The sequence below is a fragment of the Primulina eburnea genome, chromosome 1 (genome assembly GCF_022965805.1).
Source record: "Primulina eburnea isolate SZY01 chromosome 1, ASM2296580v1, whole genome shotgun sequence".
Classification (NCBI taxonomy): domain Eukaryota; kingdom Viridiplantae; phylum Streptophyta; class Magnoliopsida; order Lamiales; family Gesneriaceae; genus Primulina; species Primulina eburnea.
The window spans coordinates 10,399,030-10,416,264 of NC_133101.1; the positions used below are offsets into that span (position 1 = coordinate 10,399,030).

A 17,235-nucleotide genomic window follows, 5' to 3' on the forward strand; every position below is an offset into this window, starting at 1 on the left:
GTGGAATTGGATCTTCTTTCGGTCGATGATGAACGTTGAAGAATTATTCGAATAGGCATTTTTATGATAATGCAAGTAGGGGAAACTTTTTTAAAGCTGAGAAAGTTTAGTTTTCTGATGATTTGTCGATGTGTTTGCTTGAATAATGTTTTGTATATATAAATTTATTTCAAGATGTTAGTTCGTATCAAGTGGTGGAGAGGCGAATAGATCAGTTGTGGCCAAAAAATTTTGAGAAACACAAGCACATGGAGATTATGATACATCTTGTCCCACATTTTAAAAATTAAATATTTAAAACGAATTTATAATGAGCTTACAATGAACTTATATTGCAACTTGAGTTTATCATTTTTGTAAAGCAATGACAAATACGAAGTAGTTGCTATAGGGATCCATTGTGCAGGCGAGGGAAATAAGTGTTATGCGAGGGAAAGTTGGTACATGCATGAGAGCCACCTCTTGAACCTGCGGGAAAAAGTGTTACGGGAGACACCTCTAGATTCTCGGCACTGGTGGATCGAGGGGTCAGGCCGTGACATTGTTCCCCACCAATTTCAGTAACACACTGTCAAAGGGTCCTTGAACAAATTGCTACAATTTTCTTGTCTAATTCTAGTCACCTACGGACCTTAGAGTTATCTGAAAAACTACAATTTTTAACGATATTGTCTGTCTGCTAATCCCTCCGGCAGAACCATGTGAAATGAGAACATGACAAAATTCTTGATACAATAAGTGAACTAGTCCATTATTAAGTCTTTACTTTCTACCATAAGTTAAGATGGACATGTTTGATGAACTGTAAAACGTATGCTATTGTTTTGGACATATACGAAATCTAAAATAAATTTTACTGTGGATTTATAAATTGCAGCAAGTATATTCGTTAGGGGGCTGATTCTAATCAACCCTTCTTTAGATGAGCTCATTTGTGCTACACACTTGGGCTTCCTATTTATAGAGTCTGATCAAAGTTGTTAAACATCGATGTTTGCATTTCGAGCCAAATGTCCAAATTGTACCAGACCAAACACTTAGGTATGTTCCTAGAATTAAAGCTATGACTTCAAATGATATTCTTTGCGTGAGACCTTACAGAGTGCTGGGCAAAGAACTCATACTAAAAAGTAAAAAAAAAACAAGAACAAGAAATTTGAATAAAAGTTGGCACATTAATGACCAAAATTTTTCTCGTATTCATAATTTCGAATCTTTTCCCGATGATATATACACTGGTATAAGCAGATTATAAGATTAGCTTCCCTCAAACCAACACTGATATAAAGTTTCTACTCTAAAAGACTAAAACTTAATTGAAAGTACATCATGTTCTTCTCAAGCGAGAGGTGACATCGACGAACAAATCTTCCCTGCAAGGAATGGTGAGTCCACCCATTGGATGGCAAAACCCGAATTCTTCTTCTGCTTGGCATAAAAAATCTTGAAATGAAGGATGATTCAAATACGATACAGGAACGATGAATCGTTGCTTATATTCACTCTCCCCAACATAAACAGCACAATGTCCTTTCGGAACATCAAATGATCCTGTTGAATTCGATCTTTTCTCACTTGATAAAGATCGTTTAAGCATTTGTCTAATGCCCATTTCTTATATTAAATTGCTTTTAGCTGAAGCAAGAGCAGGAAATACAAGAAGAATCTGTGAATTTTTTTTTTGGAAACTGGAATTTGAAGTGTTTGAGGAGTGCTTGATTTGAAGTTTGGAAGTGAGGAATATATATATATAGATGAATATCATGACCATTTATTATCCTTTAAAGTCTTGATAATGTTCCAGAGATTACGGTAGCTGACGTAAGTTAAAGCTAACATGAGCACATGAAGAATCACATGAATTTGTCTTCAAATCATCGTAATTATGAGTCATTTCAAAATCATCTTCCCCACCTTCAGCTGCAAAGTTTTATACGACCCCACTCAAATAATTCATGTTGCAAGAACCTACACCTCTCAAGTATTTCTTGGAACTCTGAATATTTTTCAAGTTACACCGCCAAGATTTACATTGTTGTCTGCTAATCAAGAAACAGGAAGATGGAACCATAATTATATGCTTGATTTAATAAGTTCTATACGAAGTCTTGGGCCCCATAAATCGATTTAAGTTCGAAATCTCGACGGTGATTTTTGCTTTTTGTTTGCTCTTCAACGAATTTTTAGAGGTCTTGATTGATAAATGTGAAAGAAAAATCATGTACCTCCACTGAAATTTGCAGATAAAGGAATTTGAGTAGCGTGGGCCATAAACTTGGAACAGCCATGTGCAATATTTCCTTTCGTAGAGAGTAAGGGAAATTACGACCAAGACTAAACAAGCCATTTCTTGAATTGAATTTTATTTTATTTTATTTTTTTTGCTTTCTGATTAAATTAAGAGATTAATACCAATTTTCGTGAAGCCATTCCTTGAATTGTTTGGTTCAAAGTACAGATCTTTACGGACTATCAGTACAGTCTGAATGAATTAAGATAAGCCTCCAGATATAATTGTCAATTCTCACATATATATCTCAGAGATTTAGGGAAATTTTTGTTGGATTAAAGTTATTGGGTTTTGAGGTTTATGGGCTTTTCACGTGAGTGTATGAAAATTTGGAAGAATGAATTTTTCCTACATCGGAAAAATAAAGTGGTATAGATAAGTTTATATTATGCTATAATTTATGCAAGTGTAACAATGATTGGTCAAGAGGTTCTCTTGCGTACGCCAGAATGGGCCCGATTTGAACTGGAAAATGCTTTACTTGCATATGAACGCGATTTGGGTGCGTCGAATGTTGGACCGATCAAGTCAAAAATCGCCTAGCCAGTCTATGCCATCTTTTGTTTTGTTTTTTGTTTCTGGTTGAGACATTTTACATTCTCTTGAGAGCTTTCGTCTGCCCCAACTTTTGGTGCTTCGTATGCCCCAACCACCCTTTGGCCTTTCGTACGGCTGATATTGACATGTATAAATAGGGGATGTGACAAGCCAAGAAGACACACCGCACACTTGTTCCGGTTGCTGTTTTATCTTGACATACTCACCGATTAGGAAAACAGTAAAATCACAGAGCATATGAGATTAGACGTATAAGTTACAACAGCTTTAAGTTTTTACTTAGTTGAGAGATTTTAAACACACCTACATAAGTTACTTCTTGAATGTAAAAACATTTTAAATTGTTTTTGGAATTTTCTTTGTTTTCTGATGATCTTCATGTAATAGATTGCAATTTCGAATATGAAACTATGTATTTTAGATCTTGCAGAGTCTACCAACAGAACTAAATTTGTAGCAAACTGTCATGTAATCTCCTTTCACGTCTATGCGTAATAATACCTCTCAGAGTGCCGCACAAGTTTTTATACCAACTAAAACAAGACAATGCATTTGAATAAAATAGTTGGAACGCTAATTACCGAAGTTTTCTTGTATTTATAATTTTGAATCTTTTCCCAATACAAGACCTCTGAATGTGGTCGGAGAAAAAGGGAAGAATATCCCTGGAACTAGCTAAATAGTACACAAGTTTCTATTCTACAGGACTAAAATCTAGTCTATATGAAGGCGACGCGACCTCCGGTTACGGACCGCCAAACAGTCGCTAGAACCGTCGCATCACCTTTTTAGCGACGGTTTTAGCGGCCTTTTGAACCGTCGTTAGTCCCCTTTTTTTGTAGTGAATACATCATGTTCTGCTCAAGGGAAAGATGACATCAACAAACAAATCTTCACAGCAAGGAATGGTGAGGCCACCTATTGGGTGGTAAAATCCGTACTCTTCTTCAGCTTGGCATAGCAAATTTTGAAATGAAGGATGTTTCAAATATGATACGGGTATGACAAATCTCTGCTTATATTCACTCTTCAATATATATATATAGACAAATTCAAGTTCCATTTATACTTGATTGTGCTCCACAGAAGCCGGGAAGTGGCGAAAATCAAAGATAAAGAAGAGCACGAGAAGAATGACATGAATTTGTCTTCCATTAAATGCAGTTCAAGAAAGTAGTTTTTATGGAGTGGTCGAGATGCGAGTGGATCAGTTGTTGCTGTATAAATTTGATAAAACAAAGCCACATGAGGAACAACATGACTTTGTCTTCCATTAATCACCACTAGTCAATGTCGGAGACATTGTTCCCTACAATTTCAGCAACAAACTACAATTTTCTTTATTTTCTTTCAATCTGCTTAATTTTAGTCAGAAATTCAAATTAAATTTATCTAAAGTTGATATCCGCAAAACTAAAGTTTTCCCACCAAAATTATGCAGTTGTCTGCTATTAGTCCCTCTAGCAGGGTATTTGATATAGATATACTTTCGGGTTATGTTTGGTTGCCATAATAATCAAAAGGATGAGACGATAACCTCAAGCATTACATTTTGTTTATTGAAAATAGGCTCATAAATTTTTCCCATTCATCGTATGTGTATCCCTTTTATCACAAAGGATGAGGTATAAAAAAACAAGATAAATTGTTGGATCCATTTATTTATATGTGCTTATATGTGAATAATTATGTGTTATGAGTTGTTTATTAAGTTAAGCCTAAAATAAAGTGATCAATTAATGTTTCGGGTTATTGGGCTTTAATGTATCTAATGGGTTGTGGGCCTTTAATGTGTAAAGACATAAATGTAATTTCTATTTTTATGATGGACTAAAACAGAAATATCAGAAGATATTGATAAATATTATCTATAAATATGGGTCATGGTCCCCAGATATCGCGTTATCACTTTCACTATTCTCTTCCCGTTAAGGAAATAGTTTTGGAGAGAAACTAAATAATTCTCTAAAAAAAAGAACGCGTAGATCTGGATAATGTCAACAACCAAGAACTTTTTTATCAGATATAATTGAAATTGGAGGAATTACACAACTTTTGCATATCTGCTAATACCATTATCATATTCTGAGAAATTTTGGTATCAACCATTCTGGTTTTATCAGAATTTGCGGCCGTTAAAAATTTCCTCATTATCTTGTGGATCATATGGATAACGGTTGCATATGCTCGGTTTATTGAGTGAACTAAATCTTAGAAATTAGGATATTTTTTCAGCTCTTTATTACAAGAGGATTGAATCAGATCCAATTATCATGATTGTGATAATTCTGAGATTTTATTGGCTTAAGTTGCGAAAAAAGTTGGTGTTATATCAGAGATCGTGCATTCTTCTATCAAAGAATACAAGTAAAAGTAATATTGCTTTTGAGTATAAGCAAAAATTGTGATGTAATAAATATTTCATATGGTATTTTTGTTTCAAGGATTTATCATCTGCAATTGTATATATACACAGATCGAAAATCGACAAGAGAGAAGCATACAAAATTCTACTCTCTAAAATGTAGTATAGTACTCCATATTATCATATTCTGCTCAATCTAGAAGTGAGATCAAGAAATAAATCCTCGCTGCAAGGAATGGTGAGTTTGCCCATTGGATGATAGAACCCGAATTCTTCTTCGGCTTGGTTTAACAAATCTTGAAATAAAGGGTTGTTCAAATATGATAGTGGAATCACAAAACGTTGCTTATTTTCAGTCTCCCCTACATAAACAGCACAATGTCCCTTTGGAACATCAACCGAATTTGATCTTCTTTCACTTGACAAAGAACGTCTAAGGATTTGTCTAATAGCCATTGTTATTGTACACACAGAAAGGAATGCTCTTATTTTATGAAGCAAATGGAAACTGAGGAAGATTAGTTTTTTGACGATTGTTGATGGTTTTGAACTGGGAAATGTGTTGTATATATAGATAGATAGATGAATATTTAAATGTCAAATCTTTCGAGAAAATAGTTCGATTTGAGTGGTCGAGAGGCAAGTGGATGAGTTGTGGCTGGCAAAATTTGAGAAACATAAGCATATGAAGAATAACATGGTTTTGTCTTCCATGAATGATCATAAATCATGTTGGACTCATTGTTCCCTACCGTCTCTTACGACAAGAACTGGAAGGGCCCTGCCGAAATAAATTAGCCAATGATACAGATTAAAATTTTTCTTGGGAGTGCTTCAATTGATTTGCTTGAAATAACATAACCCCATCCCATATATCAACTAAACTTTCAGATAGAAACAACTCGAATACAAGGAACAATTAAGCTTAATTGATGCATTTTTTATAACAAGAATTAAGATTTATTTTAGATTTCATTAACGTGGGCAAGAATAAAATACAATTTACAGTTCAGCAAACATTATCCATTTCAATATATGGTAGAAAAATAAAGTAGTTCACTCATTTCAAGCATATGTCATGTTCTCATTTCACATGCCTCTGTCTGTGGGATTAGAAGACAGTCAACATCGTTAATAAATCTAGTTTTTTTTTTATTAATTGAGATAAATATAAGGTTCTTAGGTGACTAGAATTAGACAGATGAAAGGGATCCAAAGAAAATTTAAGTGATTTGTTCAAACATCGTATAATAAATATATTAAAGCCGTGAAAAGGTATTCCAAACCCAAAAACGAAATTGAGAGAACAAAAGGAAGTGTAGATTTCTTTTGCAGATTTTATTTGTAAGGTATGTGGTGTATTTTGTTTAACAGCAAAACAAGTACGATCGAATGTGACCGTAAATCTGTGTTTTTCAGAATTAAGTGTTATGCTAAATGTTACAACATTTTAGACAACATGCAGCAGAATATTTAATTTTGTAACACAAATTAACTTTGAGTAAATACGATGAAATGAAATAAATTTTGCACAAGTATAAATACTTCCATGGTGCATTATAGCAAAAATAATCACTAGAAAACCAACGAGTTTACACAAAATCTAACGTTATTGATTTTAATCAAAAACCAATGTCCTCAATACGTTGAGAAAATCAAACGCTTCCTAAAACTAAGAACCACATCAAAACAATATATAAGGAAGCAAAACATGATGTCAAAACTAGAACAACAAAAACAAATCTCCGGTCAACTCCTTCACAGTTGTTGTCTGCAGATGTGTCCAACAATCACGACAACATGTGGATTCAGTACTTCTTCGATAAGCAGCAACCTTATAGATTGTTTTATCTAAAGTTTATGGCGTGCAAAGATGTAATAATATGTATGTGTTTCTACGTAAATCACTTATCATGCATTAGATGAATCTTCTTATTTATAGCCTAGGGTTTATCAACAAGGAAACCTAGACAATATGGTAAGTAAGAGTTTTGTTAGAAACAAAATCTTTTTAAACAAAGATTTCATATCACAAAAATCTTAGCATAATCATCACATTAATTATCACATTCTAGAAAGACAAAATCATAATTAAATATTCAAAATAATATTAACAAAGAAAAATTGATCTTGGGAAATAAATTTAATACAGAAATTATATTTCTCAGCTTTGATGGAAACGAAATTCTTAACCATGATAATGAAAATTCAGCTGTACGCGACTCTTTTTATGTAGACGAACACACTACTTTGGGAATCACTAAGTTTTTATAAAGTGTTTGAAAGTCAAGCTGGGTGGCTAGCTGTAAAATCCGAGATCTCGATTTTATCGTGATAGTGGTTGTAATTTTTAGATTGGATAATTCTACCGTGTACAATAAATTTTTCTCAAGAATTTAAATAATACCGTGTATATTATTTTTCAGATTTTGAGATATGCAGAATTTTACCGGATATAGATCTAAGATTTGATACACCTGGATAAAGATTTAAGCAAGAAGATAACCCAATCAAATCTTGAGGATTTTATCGTGGGATTTTCGAAATATTGGAAGGATTATTAGGGATTTTCGAAAATCATTAGAAGTCTACGCGATAATTACAGACTGGGAAAAAAGTTCAACTACCAGGATTTTAGGAAAAATAATCAAAATCTTATTTGTGGAAAAATACCAATAATTTCGGATTTAAGTAAGCAAATTTATGGGATTTAAGAAATATAATTTTTATTATTTTAGGAAGTCAAAAATCTACCGAATATTGGGAATTAGACAAAAAAGTCGAAATTTTACAGACTGGGCAAGGCATAATTTCGAAAATTACCTTGGGATATATATATATATATTTCGAAATTTAGGATAGAGAATAAATGTAGATTTGATCACGATTTTAGATAAAGATTTGATTCAGAATCAAACGCGATTTGGTACACGATCAGGATAGCAGCCAACCCCTATAAATAGGAGGGCTCAGTGTCTCGAAAATCACACCATTTTACTCTCAAATTTTCGAGAATTCCCCCTAGTTTCTCAGGATTTTCGAGCACAGCGAAGCGCTGCCGCAGTCCAGCCACCAGAGTTTTCACGTTTTTTCTTCAAGAAGTTTAAGGTAAGTGGGCTTGTTTTAAACTGTGTATTTTCGGTGCATTTATTTTCGTATTTTCGAAATTTCGGTCGAGTACAATTCTTCTTCTACACCCTTCTGGTTACGATGTTTTTGGCATGATGTAAATGTTTTGACACTGTGAGAATTCAACTTGATATGGGTGGGAATCCCAACCATACGTACCCTGACGCGGTGGGGGAGATAACCGCTATACGGCCTCGTCCCCTTAGAGGAGTAAAAATTAGGGACTGATATCAGTAAACCATTGAAAGTAGAGGAATCTCAGTGTCAGGTCAATGATATGAATGTGGTACGAGTCAAAGTATGCATGGTGTGCGTGTGTATGTATTTCGAAAATGTTATGCATGTTGTTGTGTACTCGAACGGCCCCCACTTGCTGAGTATTTCCCCAAATACTCACCCCTTACACATTCCCAGATAAATCCGAAGAGAAATCAGAGGAACAAGTTGAGCATGAAGAGTCGGATCAATTTTGGGGATAGTGAAATTATTTAAACATCGAGAATTATGCTGCAAGGATTTAAGAATTTTAGTAGGTTTATTTTAATTGTAAACGCTTCCGCAATTTATTCAATTTATTCAGTTGTAAAGACAATGGTTGTTTTTACGAATTTATGAAATAAACTGGTTTCGGTTTATACTGTGCTACGAGGCTGGTCGTTTTTCGATTTTGTGATGGATAAGCGACGCCGGTGTCAATCCCGAGTTTCGGGGCGTGACACTAGCCAATTGTACACGGGACATTGTTATGGAGTGAAAAGGCTCGTTTCTGTATAACCGACCAAACAAACTACATAATGTCTCTAGTTGATTCCCTCGTTTCAGTATATTTCGTGAGTAAAGAACACGTTGCAAGTGCTAAACAATTTTATAAGTGATTATTTATTTGCTAAAATCAGTTTATATTTAATTTAAGTGGTTTTAAGATTGTTTTATTATGTTGCTTTTAATAATTTTTACATAAATTAAATCCTAGTCTATGAGGCCTTGTTTAAATTAATTTGCTTAAACTTTTTCAGAAATATTCAGAAAATGGTTGAAAAGTCGAGAATTTCGAAAGATTAAAGAATGGGGTGTACACTCCATTTTGCCAAGTCCGTATTACAAACGTTTCTCAACCAGTAGCAACATGGTGCACACCAACCTGACCGACTATGCACCTTGCATTGCGGAATGCACGACGTTCAAATATTTTTTCAAGCAGCTGTATTCGATTTTGCTGGCTTAGATGTGTACTCGTCCATCATTATCGTTTCTTCATTATTCAACCTTAGTTTATAAAATTTCTTTCACAGGTTTGAGGTATGGAACCTTAGTCCTTGGACGATCTTACTTATATTCGTAGTCATCTTATTGTGTATTTCATTTTGACAGTGACTTCGTTCATGACATTCGTTATTGCTTGTTGCTTGCTTTGATAAGATGTGCTATAATCGAGTAATTTACAAACAAGTGTCTGTAATAGTCGAATTTTGATTCATGTGACCACGTTAGAATTGTTGATGCATCTCATGATATTTATTTTTAAAATAAAATATACTTTGTACAATTGTTTTTTGGATTCTCAAGCCATCTAAAATTTTGTGTTTGTTACATATGTTCATTCTTGAAAGCATGTTTGCAGCCAAAACATGGGTTGTTAGCATATGCTTTCGGTCATAAATATCCACAATCACGCAATCCTCTCACGCCTATATTGGAGATCTGGCAGAGTCTTATGTGAATAAGTACTGTTCAACAGCGAGTTTGGTTGAAATTTTTTGAGAACACTAAGGAAATTTCACGCCTCTTTGAAGTGTCTATCTATCTAACTAGTATACAAGTGTAATTTCTTTTCCTCTAAAAGATTAAAAACCATGTACGATCATTCTCTTCCCAAGCAAAAGATGATTTCCGTAAACATATCTTCACTGCAGGGAATGGTCAGTCCACCCATTGGATGACGGAATCCAAATTCTTCTTTGGCATGATTTAACAAATCTTGAAATGCATGGTCGTTCAAGTATGATATTGGAATGACAAATCGCTGCTTGTTTTCGGTCTCCCCAACATAGACAGCAACATGTCCCTTAGGAACATCAGTTGATCTTGTGGAACTGGATCTTCTTTCAGCTGATAAAGAACGTCGAAGGATTTTGAGAATGGCCATTTTTATTACAGAGCAAGAAGGGAGGGAAAGTTTCTTGAACCTGAGAAAAGGTTGGTTTTCGGATGATTTGCTGATGTGTTTAACGTGGGTGAAGTGTTGTATATATATAGACATCTCTCGTAGTTCTTGGTCTGTGAAGATGCGTTGTCTTTCGAGATATTAGTTCGAATCGAGCGGTGGATGGTATATAGATCAGTAGTGGCCAGAAAAATTTGAGAAACACAAGCACATGAAGCCTAACATGATTTTGTCTTGCATCGATCACCAAATCAAGTTGGAGACATCGTTCCCTACCAATTTGGGCAACAAACAATCAAAGGGTCCTCAAACAAATCACTTAAATTTTCTTCGGGTCTGTCTAATTCTTGTCACTTGCGGAGCTTAAAATTTATCGGTTTAATTATAGTCATTTATGAACTCAGGCAGGACCATGTGAAATGAGGACATGACAGACTTGATTTAATGAGTGAACTACTCCATTATTAATTAAGTCTTTATTTTCTACCATATGTTAAGATAGATAGCGTTTGGTGGACTCTAAAATGTATTTTATTTCTTGGACTTAAATGAAATCTTAAATAAATTTTAATCTAGATAAAAAAAAAATTTTGCATTATTGAGTATATTCATCAGGGAGAAATTAAATCTGCATATTTCTCATGGTCTATCGAGGTAGCACGAGGTGAACTGCATTGGAATTAAAAGATGTTTTTAACAAAGAAAAAGTATGTTCTCATTCTAAAATTGTCCTTATAAATTCATGGAATATATAATTAACTAGAAATTTCTTTCAATCTCTCCTTATAAATAGAAAAATAAGCAATCATTAAATTTCTCTCACATGTGTGTTTGAAAGCTAGGAAAGTGTTGGACAAATAATTCATAATAACAACTAGAACAAGATAATGATGCATTTGAATAAAAAGTTGGCGCATCAATTACCAAAATTTCTTGTGTATTTATAATTGCAAATAATTTTCCAATAACATTTACATTGATTTGAACGGATAACGGGATAAGCAGTCTAGAATCCCTAAAGCTGGCCTAAGGACTTTTGGAATGGCCACTGATATGAAAAAGCAAGTGAGGGCAAGTTTCTTGGATTTGAGAAAGCTGAGGTTTTTTTATGATCGATCTGTTGATGTGTTTAGGTCTCAGAATCTATTGGTACATATAGGTGTTATACAAAATGTATGGAATAAACAGAAAGGTATACTAAAACCAACGAACTAGTAGTATGAACAAAACAGTAGCACAATGCTTAAAATAAAACAAACCGAGGCCTGTATGAAAATACGGTGTCCTTAAAACAGATTCGTCCCCTCCGGGATGTGCTTCGAGGATGAACTTGGACGTCTCTTTCCCAGGATACAACGGAACAACCAGCAGTGACTTAGCACGAGACACTACTACGACGAACTGAAAGCGTACCTTTACTTTATCACCGAGATTTAACGGAGGCCAAAAGAAAAGCTAATAATATGAAATGCAAGAGAATACTTGAGAGAAAAGATTTTCATGTACTTGAAATGGGGAAATGAGCACACTATTTATAAGCCCCCAAAAAGCATACCAAGAGTCATGCAAGATTAATTAACTCAATTAATCTTCCCATTAACTCAAGAATATGAAGAGCCACAAGTTTTCAAGTAACTCAAGAATGTGGAAAGTCAAAAGACACTCCACAATAATGAGTCACAACCAACTCAAGAATGTGGAGAACCAAAAGGCACTCCCACATTCATGACATATAATTTTTATTCAAATTTCCAACAATCCCCCACATGAATGAAAATTGATATAAATCTCGGTGACAAAGTTCTACAGTTGAATCCTGCATAGGATAGGTAGGTGTTATCCTTTGAACCTTCCCTCATGAAATATATTTGCTTTACTAGCTGACCAGTAGACATGATGTCCTTGAACTGTTCTGCCGTTTATGTAAATTAAGATATATTTCACACAAGACTCTCCCTGATACTATTCAGTTCTCATGATTGTGTTCGTTTTGGCCATGAACATACGCCTGGTTCTGCGAGAGGGTCTAGAATTGAGCCTTGCAATTCCTTCGAAGCGGCCCCACTTCTCTCTCACATAGGTGATTCTATATTCTTCTCATCAGAATCATTAAAAGCCGTAAGCTTATCCTCAACATTCACTGTTTCATAATAGGAATGGACTAGGGATAACCCCCACAGTGATTCTCCAAATTAATGCGATTAGGTTGTCCCATTGAACCTAGTTCTTGGGATCTCCAGTCAGCGTAGGTTGGGTTTTCCTTCGCACCAATTTATTCTATAGGCTTGAGCCCCATTCCCCTTGACATTTTCGCAACTAACTCTCTGTTTAACCCTTTGGTTAGCGGATCCGCTATATTATCCTTTGACTTTACATAGTCTACAGAGATAACTCCAGTTGAGAGTAGTTGTCTAATGGTATTATGTCTACGACGTATATGCCTAGACTTACCATTATACATATTATTTTGTGCCCTTACAATCGCAGATTGGCTATCACAATGTATGCATATAGCCGGCACAGGTTTTTCCCATTCTGGAACATCTTCTAAAAAATGACGCAGCCATTCAGCCTCTTCACCACACTTGTCAAGAGCTATAAACTCAGATTCCATCGTGGATCTGGCTATTACAGTTTGTTTAGAAGATTTCCACGCAATTGCTGCATCTCCTAAAGTGAATACGAATCCACTTGTAGATTTTGAATCTTTCATATCAGATATCCAATTAGCATCACTGTATCCTTCAATAACAGCAGGATATCTTGTATAGTGCAGCCCATGATCACGAGTGTACCTTAAGTATCTTAGCAATCTGATAATTGCTTTCCAGTGTTCAACTCCTGGATTACTCGTGAATCTACTCAATTTGCTCACTGCATAGGCTATGTCTGGTCTTGTACAACTCATCAAGTACATCAGACTTCCAATGACTCGAGAGTATTCTAATTGAGACATACTTTCACCTCTATTCTTTGATAGATGTTGACTGGTATCTATCGGTGTTCTAGCCAATGCAGAGTCATCATTATTGAACTTCTCAAGTATTTTGTCAACATAATGTGATTGACTTAGGATTATCCCTTCTGATGTTCTATGGATTTTAATTCCAAGGATTACATCGGCTAAGCCCAAATCTTTCATGTCAAATCTTGAATTCAATAACTTATTGGTGGATTTGATCATCTTATCATTACTACCAATGATAAGTATGTCATCTACGTAAAGACATAAAATGATATATCCATTTTCAGTGTTTTTTATGTATACACATTTGTCACATTCACTGAATTTAAATCCACTTTCCATCATGGTTTTATCAAATTTTTCGTGTCATTGCTTTGGTGCTTGTTTTAAGCCATACAGAGACTTCACCAGTTTACATACCTTATTTTCTTGCCCATTCGCAGAAAATCCCTCAGGTTGTTCCATGTAAATTTCCTCTTCTAAATCCCCATTTAGAAAAGCAGTCCTTACGTCCATTTGGTGTACTTCAAGATTCCGCAAGGCGGCAATCGCAAGTATCACTCGAATAGATGTTATTCTCGATACAGGAGAATATGTGTCGAAGTAATCAAGCCCTTCACGTTGATGGTAACCTTTAATTACCAATCTGGCTTTATACTTATCTATGGTTCCATCTGATTTCATTTTTCTTTTGAAAACCCATTTACAGCCTAGTGGTTTGCTTCCCGGAGGAAGATTTACTAATTCCCACGTATGGTTTTGTAAAATGGATTCCATTTCGGAATTGATAGTCTCTTTCCATAGAGCTCCCTCAGATGAACTAATTGCTTCCTTGAAGCTTTGAGGTTCACTTTCCATCATGAAAGTGATGAAATCCGGATCAAAGGATTTCTCAGTCCTAGCTCTCTTGTTACGTCTAGGTTCAATGTCTTGATCAAGCTCTTGTTCTTCATCAATTGTTTCATACAATCTTTTGGATGAACTTGGTTCTTCCTTAGATTTATATGGAAACATGTGTTCAAAGAACGAAGCATTTCTTGATTCCATTATCGTATTCTTGTGAATATCAGGTATTTGAGATTCATGTACAAGAAAACGATACGCACTACTGTTTTATGCATATCCAATGAAAATGCAATCCACAGTTTTTGGTCCTATCTTTACTTTCTTTGGAGTGGGTACTGCTACCTTGGCAAGACACCCCCACACTCGCAAGTATTGGTAAGAAGGACTTCTACCTTTCCATAACTCGTATGGGCTTTTATCTAGCTTCTTCCGGGGCACCTTATTTAAAAGGTCATGTTCTGTGGTAAACCAGAACTTAATAGCAACGCATTCATCATTTCTTTTAAAGTGCGATTCTTTCTCTCTGCAATGCCATTTTGCTGAGGAGAATAAGGTGCAGTTCTTTCGTGTTTGATACCATGTTGAGCACAAAACTCAGCAAATGGTGATTCATATTCACCTCCACGATCACTTCTTAGCACCTTAGTTTTCTTGCTAAGTTGATTTTCAACTTCTCTCTTATATTGGACAAATTTGTCAATAGCTTCATCCTTACTTTTGAGGAGATACACATAACAAAATTTTGTGCTATCGTCAACAAAAGTAATGAAGTATTTATTTCCACCACGAGTTTGTACACCTTTTAAATCACATACATCACTGTGAATTATATCAAGTGGTTCACTATTTCTTTCAATAGTTCGAAAAGATGATCTCGTTAGTTTTGCCTCAACACAAGTTTCACATTTGTGTTGTTTATCCATTTGAAATGCAGGAATGCTTTTCATGTTAATTAATCTACGAATTGTATCATAATTAACGTGTCCAAGTCTACCATGCCATAAACAAGAAGACTCAAGCAAGTAAGCAAAAGTGTTAACTTTATTCATCACGGGCTTAATAGCCATTACATTTAGTTTGAATAAACCATTACAAACATAACCTTTGCCAACAAACATTCCAGTCTTTGACAAAACCACCTTATCTGACTCGAAGACAATGCGGAAACCATGCTTGTTAAGAAGCGACCCGGACACCAAGTTCTTGCGAATGTCCGGTACATACAACACATTGTTTAGAGTCAGTTCTTTTCCAGATGTCATCTTCAGAACAACTTTCCCTTGACCTTTGATTTCAGAAGTGGCGGAATTTCCCATGAATAACTTTTCCCCATTCTCAGATTCCTCAAGAGTAGCAAACATCTCCTTGTCGGAGCAAACATGGCGAGTGGCACCAGTGTCGATCCACCACTCCCTGGTGTTTGAACCCACCAGATTAACCTCTGATATTACAGCACAGAGATTCATGTTCGAAACCTCATGAGCAATGTTCTCTACCACATTCGCCTCTCGGTTTCTCTTCGGCTTCTTACATTCAGATGCCTTGTGACCCATACCATCACAGTTGTAGCATTTTCCATAGAACCTTTTCTTTGACACGCCTCCTTTGGTCCCATGTTCAACCTTTTGCTGGAGGAGGAAAATGTTCTCTTTTTCGAGCTTTGGCCATGCTCGACAACATTTGCCTTAGCGGCAACAGGAGAAAATAATCGTCTTTCCGAACTCTTGTTGTCTTCCTCGATGCGAAGTCGAACAATGAGTTCTTCCACATTCATTCATTCCGCTTGTGCTTCAAGTAGTTTTTGAAATCCTTCCAAGCTGGTGGTAGCTTCTCAACAATAGCAGCCACTTGGAATGATTCGCTCAAAGTCATCCCCTCACCGTGAATCTCGTGAAGAATCACTTGGAGTTCTTGAACTTGGCTGATAACCGGCTTTGAATCCACCATTTTAAAGTCCAGAAAGCGACCAACAAGAAACTTCTTGGCCCCGGCATCCTCGGTTTTGTACTTTCTGTCAAGGGATTCCCACAGCTCTTTAGCCGTTTTCTTTTCGCAAAACACGTTGTAGAGCGAATCTGCCAATCCGTTTAGTACATAGTTTCGGCACAAGAAATCAGAATGATTCCATGCCTCAACCGCACTAACAGATTCAACATCTCCCTCACCCTCGTTGAGTTTAGGAGCATCCTCCGTGAGGAATCTAGCCAGGTTCAGCATCGTCAAGTAAAACAGCATCTTCTGCTGCCACCTTTTGAAGTCCACACCAGTAAACTTCTCAGGTTTTTCACCGTGACTTGCTGGAACAGTAACCGCTGCAGCACGTGGGGTACCATGAGGGACAACTTGAGGAGGGACAACATGACCAGTTTCCCTTTGCACGTTGGTTTCAGTAGCCATATCTGAAACAACACGTAATGAGTAATCTGTTTTAAGATTGTTATACAAAATGTATGGAATAAACAGAAAGGTATACTAAAACCAACGAACTAGTAGTATGAACAAAACAGTAGCACAATGCTTAAAATAAAACAAACCGAGGCCTGTATGAAAATACAGTGTGAAAACCCGAAATCTTGCAACGAGAAAATCGATATATGTCATAGGAAATTTCAGCTCATTTTTGGCACAACATTATTCGTGTTCCATGCAATCATAATCTTGGAAATTCGTATAATCATTTTTTCCCTCATTATTGACCTTTTATCACTATTCTTAATGACTAAACTAAACCACAACAAATGAACCATTAAACTAGCTATATTAAAAGAAAAATAATGATAATTAAGAAGAGGTTAATGATCATTAATAGGCATTTTAAATATGATGCTAATGGCCATGAATAGGTGTTATTAAAAGGAGGTTAATGACCATGAGTAATGACATTTAAGTGGTATCAAATGTGAAGACCGTGCAATATG

At 35.6% G+C, this 17,235-nt stretch overlaps 2 protein-coding genes across 2 annotated transcripts; both read right to left on the reverse strand.

Moving 5' to 3' along the window:
* Positions 1-1,179: 1,179 nt before the first annotated feature.
* On the reverse strand, positions 1,180-1,703 carry LOC140811213 (auxin-responsive protein SAUR21-like). Its single transcript, XM_073169085.1, has one exon. It carries the CDS (start codon positions 1,610-1,612, stop codon positions 1,328-1,330), a length of 285 nt encoding a protein of 94 aa, XP_073025186.1. The 5' UTR covers positions 1,613-1,703; the 3' UTR covers positions 1,180-1,327.
* Positions 1,704-5,208: 3,505 nt separating this feature from the next.
* Positions 5,209-5,926, reverse strand: LOC140811221 (indole-3-acetic acid-induced protein ARG7-like). The gene has a single exon (XM_073169089.1). It carries the CDS (start codon positions 5,667-5,669, stop codon positions 5,394-5,396), a length of 276 nt encoding a protein of 91 aa, XP_073025190.1. The 5' UTR covers positions 5,670-5,926; the 3' UTR covers positions 5,209-5,393.
* Positions 5,927-17,235: the final 11,309 nt, after the last annotated feature.

Bases quoted from the DNA above. Each gene is read 5' to 3' on its own strand.
- LOC140811213 (XM_073169085.1), bottom strand. From the start codon at position 1,612: ATGGGCATTAGACAAATGCTTAAACGATCTTTATCAAGTGAGAAAAGA.
- LOC140811221 (XM_073169089.1), bottom strand. From the start codon at position 5,669: ATGGCTATTAGACAAATCCTTAGACGTTCTTTGTCAAGTGAAAGAAGA.